The 15,588-nt window shown below is 45.2% G+C and overlaps 1 protein-coding gene, 14 non-coding genes and 1 pseudogene across 15 annotated transcripts; 1 reads left to right on the top strand and 15 right to left on the bottom strand.

Moving 5' to 3' along the window:
- Positions 1-266: 266 nt before the first annotated feature.
- Positions 267-431, bottom strand: LOC121537154. Its single transcript, XR_005995011.2, has one exon. It is a non-coding gene; the product is annotated as a U1 spliceosomal RNA (small nuclear RNA).
- A 460-nt stretch (positions 432-891) lies between these two features.
- Positions 892-1,055, bottom strand: LOC121537153. Its single transcript, XR_005995010.2, has one exon. It is a non-coding gene; the product is annotated as a U1 spliceosomal RNA (small nuclear RNA).
- A 458-nt stretch (positions 1,056-1,513) lies between these two features.
- Positions 1,514-1,684, bottom strand: LOC123489903. The gene has a single exon (XR_006660738.1). It is a non-coding gene; the product is annotated as a U1 spliceosomal RNA (small nuclear RNA).
- A 161-nt stretch (positions 1,685-1,845) lies between these two features.
- LOC121536399 lies at positions 1,846-8,259 on the top strand. Its single transcript, XM_045220244.1, has 12 exons — positions 1,846-2,196; positions 2,277-2,646; positions 2,799-2,886; positions 2,974-3,353; positions 3,534-3,663; positions 3,765-3,895; positions 4,042-4,232; positions 4,324-4,660; positions 4,817-5,441; positions 5,550-5,738; positions 6,188-6,654; positions 6,757-8,259. Exons 1-12 carry the CDS (start codon positions 1,883-1,885, stop codon positions 7,987-7,989), a joined length of 4,455 nt encoding a protein of 1,484 aa, XP_045076179.1. The 5' UTR covers positions 1,846-1,882; the 3' UTR covers positions 7,990-8,259.
- A 284-nt stretch (positions 8,260-8,543) lies between these two features.
- LOC121537174 lies at positions 8,544-8,671 on the bottom strand (annotated as a pseudogene).
- A 458-nt stretch (positions 8,672-9,129) lies between these two features.
- LOC121537144 lies at positions 9,130-9,293 on the bottom strand. The gene has a single exon (XR_005995001.2). It is a non-coding gene; the product is annotated as a U1 spliceosomal RNA (small nuclear RNA).
- Positions 9,294-9,751: 458 nt separating this feature from the next.
- Positions 9,752-9,915, bottom strand: LOC121537168. Its single transcript, XR_005995023.2, has one exon. It is a non-coding gene; the product is annotated as a U1 spliceosomal RNA (small nuclear RNA).
- A 457-nt stretch (positions 9,916-10,372) lies between these two features.
- On the bottom strand, positions 10,373-10,536 carry LOC121537148. The gene has a single exon (XR_005995005.2). It is a non-coding gene; the product is annotated as a U1 spliceosomal RNA (small nuclear RNA).
- A 458-nt stretch (positions 10,537-10,994) lies between these two features.
- LOC121537171 lies at positions 10,995-11,158 on the bottom strand. The gene has a single exon (XR_005995026.2). It is a non-coding gene; the product is annotated as a U1 spliceosomal RNA (small nuclear RNA).
- Positions 11,159-11,616: 458 nt separating this feature from the next.
- On the bottom strand, positions 11,617-11,780 carry LOC121537147. Its single transcript, XR_005995004.2, has one exon. It is a non-coding gene; the product is annotated as a U1 spliceosomal RNA (small nuclear RNA).
- A 458-nt stretch (positions 11,781-12,238) lies between these two features.
- LOC121537159 lies at positions 12,239-12,402 on the bottom strand. Its single transcript, XR_005995014.2, has one exon. It is a non-coding gene; the product is annotated as a U1 spliceosomal RNA (small nuclear RNA).
- Positions 12,403-12,861: 459 nt separating this feature from the next.
- Positions 12,862-13,025, bottom strand: LOC121537167. Its single transcript, XR_005995022.2, has one exon. It is a non-coding gene; the product is annotated as a U1 spliceosomal RNA (small nuclear RNA).
- Positions 13,026-13,483: 458 nt separating this feature from the next.
- LOC121537164 lies at positions 13,484-13,647 on the bottom strand. The gene has a single exon (XR_005995019.2). It is a non-coding gene; the product is annotated as a U1 spliceosomal RNA (small nuclear RNA).
- Positions 13,648-14,104: 457 nt separating this feature from the next.
- On the bottom strand, positions 14,105-14,268 carry LOC121537166. The gene has a single exon (XR_005995021.2). It is a non-coding gene; the product is annotated as a U1 spliceosomal RNA (small nuclear RNA).
- Positions 14,269-14,726: 458 nt separating this feature from the next.
- LOC123489934 lies at positions 14,727-14,890 on the bottom strand. Its single transcript, XR_006660769.1, has one exon. It is a non-coding gene; the product is annotated as a U1 spliceosomal RNA (small nuclear RNA).
- Positions 14,891-15,348: 458 nt separating this feature from the next.
- On the bottom strand, positions 15,349-15,512 carry LOC123489911. The gene has a single exon (XR_006660746.1). It is a non-coding gene; the product is annotated as a U1 spliceosomal RNA (small nuclear RNA).
- Positions 15,513-15,588: the final 76 nt, after the last annotated feature.

Here is a 15,588-nt window from a genome sequence, read left to right as displayed (position 1 = left end):
TCCCATCATGCAGCACTGTTGAAATAATCACCACTTTCTCTTTGAAGTTTCAGCGCGGCATATATAGCTTGTTGCATTTCACAAAATAAAGTTTCCACAAATTGATAACAATGCTTTGCTAAAACAAATACTTCCACCTTTTGATTATGTGTAACATTTGCCCACCAAGTCTATTTCACAGCTGATTTCAATGAAATCCATAAGCGCAGCACAAGGTCAGTTAATGCACAACAATCTCAATTAACAGTTTATCATTAAACAAGACATCAGGGAGAGCGCGAACGCAGTCCCCCCACTACCAGAAATTATGCAATCGAGATTTCCACATTTGGGAAATTCGCAGGGGTCAGCACAGCCGGAGTGCAATGGCTGAGCCTCGCCCTGGGTGAACCGCCTTCTTGATCACGGTATCTCCCTTGCCAGGTAAGTATGGGTTGTACACGTCGGTGGAGGGCAGGTCTTTCCAGTGCCAACCTTTTCGGCTGACGGTAACCACTTTGTGTTCTGATAATATCACATCATATCGACCTGCGTTAAATGCCGTTTAGGATTGCAATTGCAGACAGAGCGGTGGAAAAGTTGTTTATTTTCTTTACTAGATTATATGAATGAACCGCTAGTTTCCCATCATGCAGCACTGTTAAATAATCACCACTTTCTCTTGTTTGAAGTTTCAGCACGGCATATATAGCTTGTTGCATTTCACAAAATAAAGTTTCCACAAAATGATAACAACGCTTTGCTAAAACAAATACTTCCACCTTTTGATTATGTGTAACATTTGCCCACCAAGTCTATTTCACAGCTGATTTCAATGAAATCCATAAGCGCAGCACAAGGTCAGTTAATGCACAACAATCTCAAGCAACAGTTTATCATTAAACAAGACATCAGGGGAGAGCGCGAACGCAGTCCCCCACTACCAGAAATTATGCAATCGAGATTTCCACATTTGGGAAATTCGCAGGGGTCAGCACAGCCGGAGTGCAATGGCTGAGCCTCGCCCTGGGTGAACCGCCTTCTTGATCACGGTATCTCCCTTGCCAGGTAAGTATGAGTTGTACACGTCGGTGGAGGGCAGGTCTTTCCAGTGCCAACCTTTTCGGCTGACGGTAACCACTTTGTGTTCTGATAATATCACATCATATCGACCTGCGTTAAATGCCGTTTAGGATTGCAATTGCAGACAGAGCGGTGGAAAAGTTGTTTATTTTCTTTACTAGATTATATAAATGAACCGCTAGTTTCCCATCATGCAGCACTGTTGAAATAATCACCACTTTCTCTTTGAAGTTTCAGCGCGGCATATATAGCTTGTTGCATTTCACAAAATAAAGTTTCCACAAATTGATAACAATGCTTTGCTAAAACAAATACTTCCACCTTTTGATTATGTGTAACATTTGCCCACCAAGTCTATTTCACAGCTGATTTCAATGAAATCCATAAGCGCAGCACAAGGTCAGTAAATGCACAACAATCTCAAGCAACAGTTTATCATTAAACAAGACATCAGGGGAGAGCGCGAACGCAGTCCCACACTACCAGAAATTACGCAATCGAGATTTCCACATTTGGGAAATTCGCAGACGTCGAGTCTACAGTAGCGCAACGACTGTAGACAGTTACGCGTTCTGTTTGGTCTAGAGTCTACAGTCACTGTAGACTCTAGACCAATCAGAACGCGTAACTGTTTACAGTCGCTTGCGTCACTTGAAAAAAAATCTCATTAGCAGCCTCGCAAAAATCGCATTAGCCCCGTATTTGGACCCGACTTTCGCTCATTACTTTGTCTAGTTTCTTCTCTTGGGATCGAGCGCAGTTTTCGGAGACCCTTGGACTGTTACGATCTTGCTGAGTTTACTGTCACTGTCAGTTTTGTATGTCAATGAAGATGGCGAGCCCAGTAATCCGCGTAATCAACCCAGATGCCCCTCCATATCGTCAGCAGGCCGTATTGGTGGCGACAAAAGAGGCCCGTTACTATCGGGAGAAAAGGATGCTCTTTCCCAAACCTCCACAGGAGCTGCGGAACCAGGCTACAGCCTTGGCTCATGCAGAGAAGCTCCTTCGAGCGGAGGGTATCCACACTCCTTCGCGTCAGCTGTGCCTGGGAAAGCTGGTGATACCATTTGGCCAGTATGAAAACGCATCTTTTCACTGGCTTGTGGAAAACGATGTGGGCTACTTGAAGTAGTAAGTATATTATATTTAATACCATTGGAGGCAATGCATTTATTATACAATTTTAATGGCATGCTTATAATAAATGGCAGTATACTTGACAAGCACAGATCAGAGGAGACCACTCAACATAGGGAGGGAGAGAGAGTGAACCAGGGAGTGAAAGACTACCTCAATGAATATGCAGAGAGTTTCCCACAAGTCTGCATTCTCCTGGAGGCCAACATCGACAGGTGTATTTACGGTCAGAGAGGGTTTGAGGAAAGCACCTTTCAGGAGATGTGGACTCTCTACAGCAAGTACCCCACCCAAAAGGACAGGCCAGAGCTATTCAGTGAGGAGGAGAAGGAGATAATAAAGAAAGCATACAGTTCTGTGAGGAGGTGGCTGCACACACCAGTGACCCACATCACAAGTGTGCAGATGAAGCGGTTCAGGAAATATATTGTTGACAAGGAGCAAGTAAGTTGTATGTAATGGGAAGAGCAGAATAGCATGGTAAATTATTTTCATATTAGAGATATTTCAATCACTAAATGTTTTTGTTTGCTTTTGATAATTAAAAGCTGGTACATCATAAAATCTATATAGTTACAATAAATTTTGTTGTCCAGCAACCGCAGGCAAGCACCTCCAAGTGTGATCCTTCATCATGGCCAGGGGACGACAGTGAACTGTTAGCTGCAAGCCAGGCTGTTGAAGGTAGGGGGAGTTACAGAGTAAACAGACATGAAACCGTAAAAAATTTAAAAATTATACAAAACAACTTTGTTTGGAAAATTCCCACAGACACAATCAAACAGTTCGAGCCCCCTGTCCGGCCCAAGCAGCCCGAGCCCCTGTCCGGCCCAAGAAGCCCGAGCCCCCCTGTCCGGCCCAAGAAGCTTGAACCCGCTGTCCGGCCCAAGCAGCCCGAGCCCGCTGTCCGGCCCAAGAAGCCCGAGCCCGCTGTCCGGCCCAAGCAGCCCGGAGCCCGCTGTCCGGCCCAAGAAGCCCGAGCCCGCTGTCCGGCCCAAGCAGCCCGAGCCCGCTGTCCGGCCCAAACAGCCCGAGCCCCCTGTCCGGCCCAAACAGCCCGAGCCCCTGGCCAACTCACAGAGTCCCCGTCCACAGCACAGGATCATGAGGGTCAGCCTTTTCCCACGGAATCACCTCTGAGTGACTCCCCTGTAAGTAAAATTCACATTATATGCAAACAATGTCAAGGAGAACAATTTGTTTAACATGTTGTTTTTTTTTTTTTTTTTTTTTTAATTGGTTGTATGTTTTGACATTCATTTGTACTAACCAAAGTAATGTAAAATAATAAGTAATAACTAAGTGTGTTTTGTATGTGTTGTGTGTTGCAGGTGGAGCTAGAGGGTTGGGTGCGTCTGTGGGAAAACCCCAATGGCATCCCATCTGCAGACATTTCCTGGCTCAAAGACCACAATGAAAGAGGGCTGTTCACACCCGTTCAAATCTATAAGGACAAAAGTGGTCTGTTCAGGAGGCGACGGGTGATGAAATCGGACCGCATGTGGTTTTACCCAGAAGAACCTCCCGGCTACGTCAGGGGTGCCCCGCCAACTCCACAACAGTTTTTTCGAGTCGTGTTTTTGTGTGGCGTCCTGTTGGAGTGTGGAGGTACTCCCTGAAGTGTCCTCGAGGGGATCAGTGTCTGGGTAGAGGACGGAACGTGCACCTCTACAAGTCTGGCTATCACCACCGGGTATAACTCACTTCACCTTTGTTAGAGTTTTTACATTAGTTTATTACTATGTATGTAAACATGCAAGACAAAAAAAGAGCACAGAAAGCCATATCCTGCTATTGGCCTTTTTTTTAAATAAGATTTTCTCCCCATATGTACTTTAGGTACGTCACATCTGTGACGTGTCCACCTGGTACACCATGCTCACTGAGGTCCTGTGCTGTGGACCATGTACAAAAGCGGCCAGAAGCGGAGAAGGTGGCACAATGGGTCGGTGGCTTGCGTGGGATGCCGCTATTTTGTCCCAGCTTAGCGAGGCTCACCAAGCTATGTTCCCTGCCATCCTCACCAGCAAGTGAGTATACTGAACATAATGTGTGCGTTTGACAGACCTGGAAGTGTCACTCAAATCCACCTGAACATATTGATTGTGACTCTACTTATAGGCGTGGCGTGGATAGGACTGTTGTGCGCCTTCTGAGGGACCGGACGGAAGGGAACACCATGGTCAAGGTGTGGCGGCAGATACAGGAGAACCACGTTGAAGAGTACCTTCAGCGTAAGGACCTGTACACCACACTCCTCATGACTGTCGTGAAACCTGGAGGGATCGTTTCTGCACTAAGGCACACTTTCCAGGCTCCACCTCCTCCAAGAGAGCTCCCCTCCGCGCGGCTCCTGCGCCACGCCTTCCTGCTGGCGGAGGCCAACAACGTGCAGGATTACCGGAGCCAGATCCTCTCCACTTTTGGCACTGTGCTGAAAATGGATTCCACCAAGAAAGTATGTAAATCATGCAAAACATCTTGCAGTATTGTTTGGTTTTTTATTAAGTTTTAAATTGAACCCATTTTCACATTGTTGTAAAGTGATTAAGAAAAATCACATATCAATAAAATCTAACAGGTTATCTCATTATGCACACTTGACATGTTTTAGGTGGTGAAGAAGCTGTCTGGGGAGGGTGGAGGCTCAGCTGAGTGGTTCACCAGCATCGGAAACGAGCACTCCCAGATAGTTTCATTTGTGCTGACCTGTGAGGAGTCCACAGAGAAGCTGAAACCGATGTGCCTTGGGGTCATGGAGAGGTTCCGGCTGGCCAATCAACCAGTCCCAAAAATGATATACGTGGACCGTGGGTGTTGCCGTGCGCAGGGCCCAACAGCGCTGGGGATTTTGTTCCAGCCTTGGGTGGACAACGGGATGGTTGTGCGTCTGGACATCTTTCACTGGATCCACCGGTTTGATGCAGCCATACGCACAGAGTCCCACTCGAAGTATGCTGCATTCAAGTCTGCGCTAGCTGGGGGAGTGCTGGCCTATAACCGCTCAGACCTGGAGCTGCTCATCAAGGCCATGAGAGCCAAGGACCCGGCAACGCTGATGACTGTGTCAGATGAGGATATTGTCCGCCTCTACATTACCAGGGAGCACCTCAAACACCACGTGCGAAGGGTCACACTGGGAGCTCAGGAAACATTCCGGCTCATCCATCTGGCCATTGAGGAGCTGAAAGGTCCCGCAGGGCTGGACGAGAGCGGAGTGAGCCTTTTCAAAACACCTGGTATAAAAGACCTCATTCAAAAAAGTTATTACAACATTGATACGGATAGAGTTGCATACAAAGTGAACATAACTCACTGTATGCATGCATGTATGTATGTATTTACAGAGGCCATTGATGAGATGTGGGCAGGCCAGCAGCGACACCTGGAGTGCATCCAGGATCCACCAGACATGAACATGTATAGGGTGGCGCGTACCACAACCATTAACAATGTGGACCTACCCTACTACAAATGTCTGCGTGGAAGCAACAGCCTGGAAGGATTCCACAAAGCTCTGCCGAACATGATTCCAGGTACACAGGTGTATTCTCTATACTTGTAACAAATTAAATATGTGACCCTGTCATTAAGCAATAATGACAGGAGAGGGGGGTGCGATTGTACTGAATATATCACAGCTGTGATTTGGATATAGCTTTAATACAACCATTCTACAATTGCCATTTATTAGTTAACAGTAATAAGCCACAACAGATTATGATTTGTTTCTTTTTTTTAATCATTTATTTTCCTCCGCCAACACAAAAAGATCTGCAACTGGACTTCGGACTTGACTTTTGCCAAGCAACACAAACAAAACATTTATTAGAACACCTGTAAAGCGGAGTGATACATGTAGTTAAAAGTCCCCGTGCAGTAACGCTCAATATAGGAACTCATGGAATGCCCATTGTCCAATCAAACTAATTAGTTGAAAAAGTGGAACTAACTGTTGTATAATACCTTCAATTTTGATTTTCAGGTCCCCACTGTGCAGCACGGCCCTATCAGGTTTACCTGATCAGTGGCATTGCACGGTGGAACTCTGACAGGAGCGGGGATGCCGTGTTTGGTGGCAAAGGACGGCACCACAGGACCTATTCGGCGCCGCTGATTGATCGCCTCAACGCTCGCTGTCAGCAGCTGTTCGGAGAGACTGTGGAGGAGAATTTCCGGGCCCCTGCTGATGTCTCTTCCAACGAGCTGCTCGGGTTGGAGTACCTGTTCAGCCAGAGCACGGGGGAATCTGGGCCCTTCTCTCTTCAGGACATTGTCAACGATGGACCTGGTCCAGAAGAGGAGGTGCTCCGACCTGGGCAGCCTGATCCAGATGACGCAGACGAGGCGTACCAGAGCGATGTGGAGGCACACGACCGTGCGCTGGATGCCGTCCTGCCCCACATCACACTCACCAGCGACGAAACCGCCACTGTTCACCCTCCGGCCTTTGTGAGTAGCCGTGTGTCTGCTAGAATGAAACACAATGCACCAGTTACTGAAAAAGACAACATATTTGAACTTACCACATTCATATGGCTTTTTCTTTTACAGGAGGATGCCTGCAGTCCAAACCCTCTTCCTGGCTTTCCTAAGTTGGAAATGTTCTGCTCTGTGCTGGTGGAGATTGGCCTGGCAGAAGAAAAGCTGTCACTCACCACCGAGCAGAGAAACCAGGTCCTTAAAGCCTGGAATGCCGTGGAGGAGCATGACAAGCAGCCACAAAAGTTCAACCAGTTGTACAGAACACACTGGGGCAACACCCTCTACTGCCGCACAAAAAGGGACGATCTTGTTGACGCTGCTCTGATACAGAGGGTAAAGATGGCCAAGCGCTACGCACCAGCGCAACAGGACATCAGTGCTCAGCACAACAGGCTGATGTACACGCTGGTGAAACTGTTGTGGTTGCGCTCACGCTCACCTCAAGGCTCTCGCAACAGTCCTGAGAAGAGAACCCTCTTGAAGGCGTACGAGCGAGTCCAGCACCGGATTTTAGTGGAGGATCCAGTCCTGTGCAAAGCAGGCATTCCTCTACCCAAGATTAACAGCAAGACTGTGCAGGACTTTATCCGTCGCCAAGAGAGGCTCCTCAACTTGCACGCCACAAAACAGCCCTCCACCATCACTAAGACCACCTCCATCTCATCTGCAGACCTTCCACCAGCACCACATCAGCCTGCAGTCCTCCCTCCACCAGACTACCCCCTGATGGAATATGTGCCCACACCCAGCACAGCAGGGACCAAGGTGTTAAAGGGAAGGACAGATATGATGGCACCACTCTCCCGGCCTCAGCCACCGATGCCACATTTGCTACTGCCACCACCAGTGAGAAAACCCAACGCCCCCTCTACCATCAACAGACCTGTGCCCTCCCTCTCTGCATCTACAGCAACCCCAGGAATTGCTGGCCCCTCCACATGGCCCATAATGCCTGCTAGTGAGGCAAATCCAGGGATTGATGGTCCACCTAAATCAGTCCCTCCAACTCTGCCCAAAATGCCTACTACAATTGGCACAGCACACAGTAGTAGTACTTCATTCTGGGCAAGAGCTACGCAATTCAAGCGGAAGCATAAGGAACACTCCTCAGAAGTAGGAGCCAAAGTGTCAAGGGTGCAAAATCTCCCTGTCTGTACACTCTGTGGCCAAACAACCCAGGGACATAAAAAATACAAAAAAAAGAGTTTCTGCCCTACAAATATGATGTCCCCATCAAAAGGTCTGGACAACAAAGTGTACAGCAGCTACGAACACTTCACCTCTGTTGTTGACAAGTTGTAGTAATATAAATATGTTGTAATAAATCTGTAAATATGGGACGGTTGCATTGTACATATGGTAAATAGGCTTTGATTTTATGACATTTTATATTGTCTAACTTATATTGTCTACACTGTAGTGCTGTGTTTTTTATAAGTGTTCCCCAATATACATGCACTTTATTCATTAAAGTGGTCAGTGCTACAGTAACAGTTGTGGAATATCAATTAATGAATTGAACAATGGGGTTATATTTGTATGTATCAAAACATAAAGACACAGATAAAGTAACTGAGGTAAGGAAATGTGCCAATAGCACAATGAAATCAGATCATTTTGCACATATTTTAGTAGAAAAGGTAAAGCCACAAAACAACATTAAATTCCTTGGGAAAAAACTAAATAGGAGGCATGGAAGCAGTTATTGCCATCTATCAGTTCAATCTGTCCTGAAGTTCAATTAATTCTGTTTAACTCACACACTGACAAACACCATATAATTAAAACTTCCAGCCAATCACGATCACAATCTCACACACTGACAAACACCATAAACTTCCAGCCAATCACGATCGGGGGCAATTGCACTACTCTACGGCGCATGCCCATTCGCAGGGGTCAGCACAGCCGGAGTGCAATGGCTGAGCCTCGCCCTGGGTGAACCGCCTTCTTGATCACGGTATCTCCCTTGCCAGGTAAGTATGAGTTGTACACGTCGGTGGAGGGCAGGTCTTTCCAGTGCCAACCTTTTCGGCTGACGGTAACCACTTTGTGTTCTGATAATATCACATCATATCGACCTGCGTTAAATGCCGTTTAGGATTGCAATTGCAGACAGAGCGGTGGAAAAGTTGTTTATTTTCTTTACTAGATTATATAAATGAACCGCTAGTTTCCCATCATGCAGCACTGTTGAAATAATCACCACTTTCTCTTTGAAGTTTCAGCGCGGCATATTTAGCTTGTTGCATTTCACAAAATAAAGTTTCCACAAAATGATAACAATGCTTTGCTAAAACAAATACTTCCACCTTTTGATTATGTGTAACATTTGCCCACCAAGTGTATTTCACAGCTGATTTCAATGAATTCCATAAGCGCAGCACAAGGTCAGTTAATGCACAACAATCTCAAGCAACAGTTTATCATTAAACAAGACATCAGGGGAGAGTGCGAACGCAGTCCCCCAATACCAGAAATTATGCAATCGAGATTTCCACATTTGGGAAATTCGCAGGGGTCAGCACAGCCGGAGTGCAATGGCTGAGCCTCGCCCTGGGTGAACCGCCTTCTTGATCATGGTATCTCCCTTGCCAGGTAAGTATGCGTTGTACACGTCGGTGGAGGGCAGGTCTTTCCAGTGCCAACCTTTTCGGCTGACGGTAACCACTTTGTGTTCTGATAATATCACATCATATCGACCTGCGTTAAATGCCGTTTAGGATTGCAATTGCAGACAGAGCGGTGGAAAAGTTGTTTATTTTCTTTACTAGATTATATAAATGAACCGCTAGTTTCCCATCATGCAGCTCTGTTGAAATAATCACCACTTTCTCTTTGAAGTTTCAGCGCGGCATATTTAGCTTGTTGCATTTCACAAAATAAAGTTTCCACAAAATGATAACAATGCTTTGCTAAAACAAATACTTCCACCTTTTGATTATGTGTAACATTTGCCCACCAAGTCTATTTCACAGCTGATTTCAATGAAATCCATAAGCGCAGCACAAGGTCAGTAAATGCACAACAATCTCAAGCAACAGTTTATCATTAAACAAGACATCAGGGGAGAGCGCGAACGCAGTCCCCCACTACCAGAAATTACGCAATCGAGATTTCCACATTTGGGAAATTCGCAGGGGTCAGCACAGCCGGAGTGCAATGGCTGAGCCTCGCCCTGGGTGAACCGCCTTCTTGATCACGGTATCTCCCTTGCCAGGTAAGTATGAGTTGTACACGTCGGTGGAGGGCAGGTCTTTCCAGTGCCAACCTTTTCGGCTGACGGTAACCACTTTGTGTTCTGATAATATCACATCATATCGACCTGCGTTAAATGCCGTTTAGGATTTCAATTGCAGACAGAGCGGTGGAAAAGTTGTTTATTTTCTTTACTAGATTATATAAATGAACCGCTAGTTTCCCATCATGCAGCACTGTTGAAATAATCACCACTTTCTCTTTGAAGTTTCAGCGCGCATATTTAGCTTGTTGCATTTCACAAAATAAAGTTTCCACAAAATGATAACAATGCTTTGCTAAAACAAATACTTCCACCTTTTGATTATGTGTAACATTTTCCCACCAAGTCTATTTCACAGCTGATTTCAATGAAATCCATAAGCGCAGCACAAGGTCAGTTAATGCACAACAATCTCAAGGAACAGTTTATCATTAAACAAGACATCAGGGGAGAGCGCGAACGCAGTCCCCCACTACCAGAAATTATGCAATCGAGATTTCCACATTTGGGAAATTCGCAGGGGTCAGCACAGCCGGAGTGCAATGGCTGAGCCTCGCCCTGGGTGAACCGCCTTCTTGATCACGGTATCTCCCTTGCCAGGTAAGTATGAGTTGTACACGTCGGTGGAGGGCAGGTCTTTCCAGTGCCAACCTTTTCGGCTGACGGTAACCACTTTGTGTTCTGATAATATCACATCATATCGACCTGCGTTAAATGCCGTTTAGGATTGCAATTGCAGACAGAGCGGTGGAAAAGTTGTTTATTTTCTTTACTAGATTATATAAATGAACCGCTAGTTTCCCATCATGCAGCACTGTTGAAATAATCACCACTTTCTCTTTGAAGTTTCAGCGCGGCATATTTAGCTTGTTGCATTTCACAAAATAAAGTTTCCACAAAATGATAACAATGCTTTGCTAAAACAAATACTTCCACCTTTTGATTATGTGTAACATTTTCCCACCAAGTCTATTTCACAGCTGATTTCAATGAAATCCATAAGCGCAGCACAAGGTCAGTAAATGCACATCAATCTCAAGCAACAGTTTATCATTAAACAAGACATCAGGGGAGAGCGCGAACGCAGTCCCCCACTACCAGAAATTACGCAATCGAGATTTCCACATTTGGGAAATTCGCAGGGGTCAGCACAGCCGGAGTGCAATGGCTGAGCCTCGCCCTGGGTGAACCGCCTTCTTGATCACGGTATCTCCCTTGCCAGGTAAGTATGCGTTGTACACGTCGGTGGAGGGCAGGTCTTTCCAGTGCCAACCTTTTCGGCTGACGGTAACCACTTTGTGTTCTGATAATATCACATCATATCGACCTGCGTTAAATGCCGTTTAGGATTGCAATTGCAGACAGAGCGGTGGAAAAGTTGTTTATTTTCTTTACTAGATTATATAAATGAACCGCTAGTTTCCCATCATGCAGCACTGTTGAAATAATCACCACTTTCTCTTTGAAGTTTCAGCGCGGCATATTTAGCTTGTTGCATTTCACAAAATAAAGTTTCCACAAAATGATAACAATGCTTTGCTAAAACAAATACTTCCACCTTTTGATTATGTGTAACATTTGCCCACCAAGTCTATTTCACAGCTGATTTCAATGAAATCCATAAGCGCAGCACAAGGTCAGTAAATGCACAACAATCTCAAGCAACAGTTTATCATTAAACAAGACATCAGGGGTGAGCGCGAACGCAGTCCCCCACTACCAGAAATTATGCAATCGAGATTTCCACATTTGGGAAATTCGCAGGGGTCAGCACAGCCGGAGTGCAATGGCTGAGCCTCGCCCTGGGTGAACCGCCTTCTTGATCACGGTATCTCCCTTGCCAGGTAAGTATGAGTTGTACACGTCGGTGGAGGGCAGGTCTTTCCAGTGCCAACCTTTTCGGCTGACGGTAACCACTTTGTGTTCTGATAATATCACATCATATCGACCTGCGTTAAATGCCGTTTAGGATTGCAATTGCAGACAGAGCGGTGGAAAAGTAGTTTATTTTCTTTACTAGATTATATAAATGAACCGCTAGTTTCCCATCATGCAGCTCTGTTGAAATAATCACCACTTTCTCTTTGAAGTTTCAGCGCGGCATATTTAGCTTGTTGCATTTCACAAAATAAAGTTTCCACAAAATGATAACAATGCTTTGCTAAAACAAATACTTCCACCTTTTGATTATGTGTAACATTTTCCCACCAAGTCTATTTCACAGCTGATTTCAATGAAATCCATAAGCGCAGCACAAGGTAAGTAAATGCACAACAATCTCAAGCAACAGTTTATCATTAAACAAGACATCAGGGGAGAGCGCGAACGCAGTCCCCCACTACCAGAAATTACGCAATCGAGATTTCCACATTTGGGAAATTCGCAGGGGTCAGCACAGCCGGAGTGCAATGGCTGAGCCTCGCCCTGGGTGAACCGCCTTCTTGATCACGGTATCTCCCTTGCCAGGTAAGTATGAGTTGTACACGTCGGTGGAGGGCAGGTCTTTCCAGTGCCAACCTTTTTCGGCTGACGGTAACCACTTTGTGTTCTGATAATATCACATCATATCGACCTGCGTTAAATGCCGTTTAGGATTGCAATTGCAGACAGAGCGGTGGAAAAGTTGTTTATTTTCTTTACTAGATTATATAAATGAACCGCTAGTTTCCCATCATGCAGCACTGTTGAAATAATCACCACTTTCTCTTTGAAGTTTCAGCGCGGCATATTTAGCTTGTTGCATTTCACAAAATAAAGTTTCCACAAAATGATAACAATGCTTTGCTAAAACAAATACTTCCACCTTTTGATTATGTGTAACATTTTCCCACCAAGTCTATTTCACAGCTGATTTCAATGAAATCCATAAGCGCAGCACAAGGTCAGTTAATGCACAACAATCTCAAGGAACAGTTTATCATTAAACAAGACATCAGGGGAGAGCGCGAACGCAGTCCCCCACTACCAGAAATTATGCAATCGAGATTTCCACATTTGGGAAATTCGCAGGGGTCAGCACAGCCGGAGTGCAATGGCTGAGCCTCGCCCTGGGTGAACCGCCTTCTTGATCATGGTATCTCCCTTGCCAGGTAAGTATGAGTTGTACACGTCGGTGGAGGGCAGGTCTTTCCAGTGCCAACCTTTTCGGCTGACGGTAACCACTTTGTGTTCTGATAATATCACATCATATCGACCTGCGTTAAATGCCGTTTAGGATTGCAATTGCAGACAGAGCGGTGGAAAAAGTTGTTTATTTTCTTTACTAGATTATATAAATGAACCGCTAGTTTCCCATCATGCAGCACTGTTGAAATAATCACCACTTTCTCTTTGAAGTTTCAGCGCGGCATATTTAGCTTGTTGCATTTCACAAAATAAAGTTTCCACAAAATGATAACAATGCTTTGCTAAAACAAATACTTCCACCTTTTGATTATGTGTAACATTTGCCCACCAAGTCTATTTCACAGCTGATTTCAATGAATTCCATAAGCGCAGCACAAGGTCAGTTAATGCACAACAATCTCAAGGAACAGTTTATCATTAAACAAGACATCAGGGAGAGCGCGAACGCAGTCCCCCACTACCAGAAATTATGCAATCGAGATTTCCACATTTGGGAAATTCGCAGGGGTCAGCACAGCCTGAGTGCAATGGCCGAGCCTCGCCCTGGGTGAACCGCCTTCTTGATCATGGTATCTCCCTTGCCAGGTAAGTATGAGTTGTACATGTCGGTGGAGGGCAGGTCTTTCCAGTGCCAACCTTTTCGGCTGACGGTAACCACTTTGTGTTCTGATAATATCACATCATATCGACCTGCGTTAAATGCCGTTTAGGATTGCAATTGCAGACAGAGCGGTGGAAAAGTTGTTTATTTTCTTTACTAGATTATATAAATGAACCGCTAGTTTCCCATCATGCAGCACTGTTGAAATAATCACCACTTTCTCTTTGAAGTTTCAGCGCGCATATTTAGCTTGTTGCATTTCACAAAATAAAGTTTCCACAAAATGATAACAATGCTTTGCTAAAACAAATACTTCCACCTTTTGATTATGTGTAACATTTGCCCACCAAGTCTATTTCACAGCTGATTTCAATGAAATCTATAAGCGCAGCACAAGGTCAGTTAATGCACAACAATCTCAAGCAACAGTTTATCATTAAACAAGACATCAGGGGAGAGCGCGAACGCAGTCCCCCACTACCAGAAATTACGCAATCGAGATTTCCACATTTGGGAAATTCGCAGGGGTCAGCACAGCCGGAGTGCAATGGCTGTGCCTCGCCCTGGGTGAACCACCTTCTTGATCACGATATCTCCTTTGCCAGGTAAGTATGAGTTGTACACGTCGGTGGAGGGCAGGTCTTTCCAGTGCCAACCTTTTCGGCTGACGGTAACCACTTTGTGTTCTGATAATATCACATCATATCGACCTGCGTTAAATGCCGTTTAGGATTGCAATTGCAGACAGAGCGGTGGAAAAGTTGTTTATTTTCTTTACTAGATTATATAAATGAACCGCTAGTTTCCCATCATGCAGCACTGTTGAAATAATCACCACTTTCTCTTTGAAGTTTCAGCGCGGCATATTTAGCTTGTTGCATTTCACAAAATAAAGTTTCCACAAAATGATAACAATGCTTTGCTAAAACAAATGCTTCCACCTTTTGATTATGTGTAACATTTGCCAACCAAGTGTATTTCACAGCTGATTTCAATGAAATCCATAAGCGCAGCACAAGGTCAGTTAATGCACAACAATCTCAAGCAACAGTTTATCATTAAACAAGACATCAGGGGTGAGCGCGAACGCAGTCCCCCACTACCAGAAATTACACAATCGAGATTTCCACATTTGGGAAATTCGCAGGGGTCAGCACAGCCGGAGTGCAATGGCTGTGCCTCGCCCTGGGTGAACCGCCTTCTTGATCACGGTATCTCCCTTGCCAGGTAAGTATGAGTTGTACACGTCGGTGGAGGGCAGGTCTTTCCAGTGCCAACCTTTTCGGCTGACGGTAACCATTTTGTGTTCTGATAATATCACATCATATCGACCTGCGTTAAATGCCGTTTAGGATTGCAATTGCAGACAGAGCGGTGGAAAAGTTGTATATTTTCTTTACTAGATTATATAAATGAACCGCTAGTTTCCCATCATGCAGCACTGTTGAAATAATCACCACTTTCTCTTTGAAGTTTCAGCACGGCATATATAGCTTGTTGCATTTCACAAAATAAAGTTTCGACAAATTGATAACAATGCTTTGCTAAAACAAATACTTCCACCTTTTGATTATGTGTAACATTTGCCCACCAAGTCTATTTCACAGCTGATTTCAATGAAATCCATAAGCGCAGCACAAGGTCAGTTGATGCACAACAATCTCAATCAACAGTTTATCATTAAACAAGACATCAGGGGAGAGCGCAAACGCAGTCCCCCACTACCAGAAATTATGCAATCGAGATTTCCACATTTGGGAAATTCGCAGGGGTCAGCACAGCCGGAGTGCAATGGCTGAGCCTCGCCCTGGGTGAACCGCCTTCTTGATCACGGTATTTCCCTTGCCAGGTAAGTATGAGTTGTACACGTCGGTGGAGGGCAGGTCTTTCGAGTGCCAACCTTTTCGGCTGACGGTAACCACTTTGTGTTCTG

This window comes from Coregonus clupeaformis, unplaced genomic scaffold, assembly GCF_020615455.1.
Source record: "Coregonus clupeaformis isolate EN_2021a unplaced genomic scaffold, ASM2061545v1 scaf3430, whole genome shotgun sequence".
Classification (NCBI taxonomy): Eukaryota; Metazoa; Chordata; class Actinopteri; order Salmoniformes; family Salmonidae; genus Coregonus; species Coregonus clupeaformis.
This window is presented reverse-complemented; position numbering and strand designations above follow the sequence as displayed.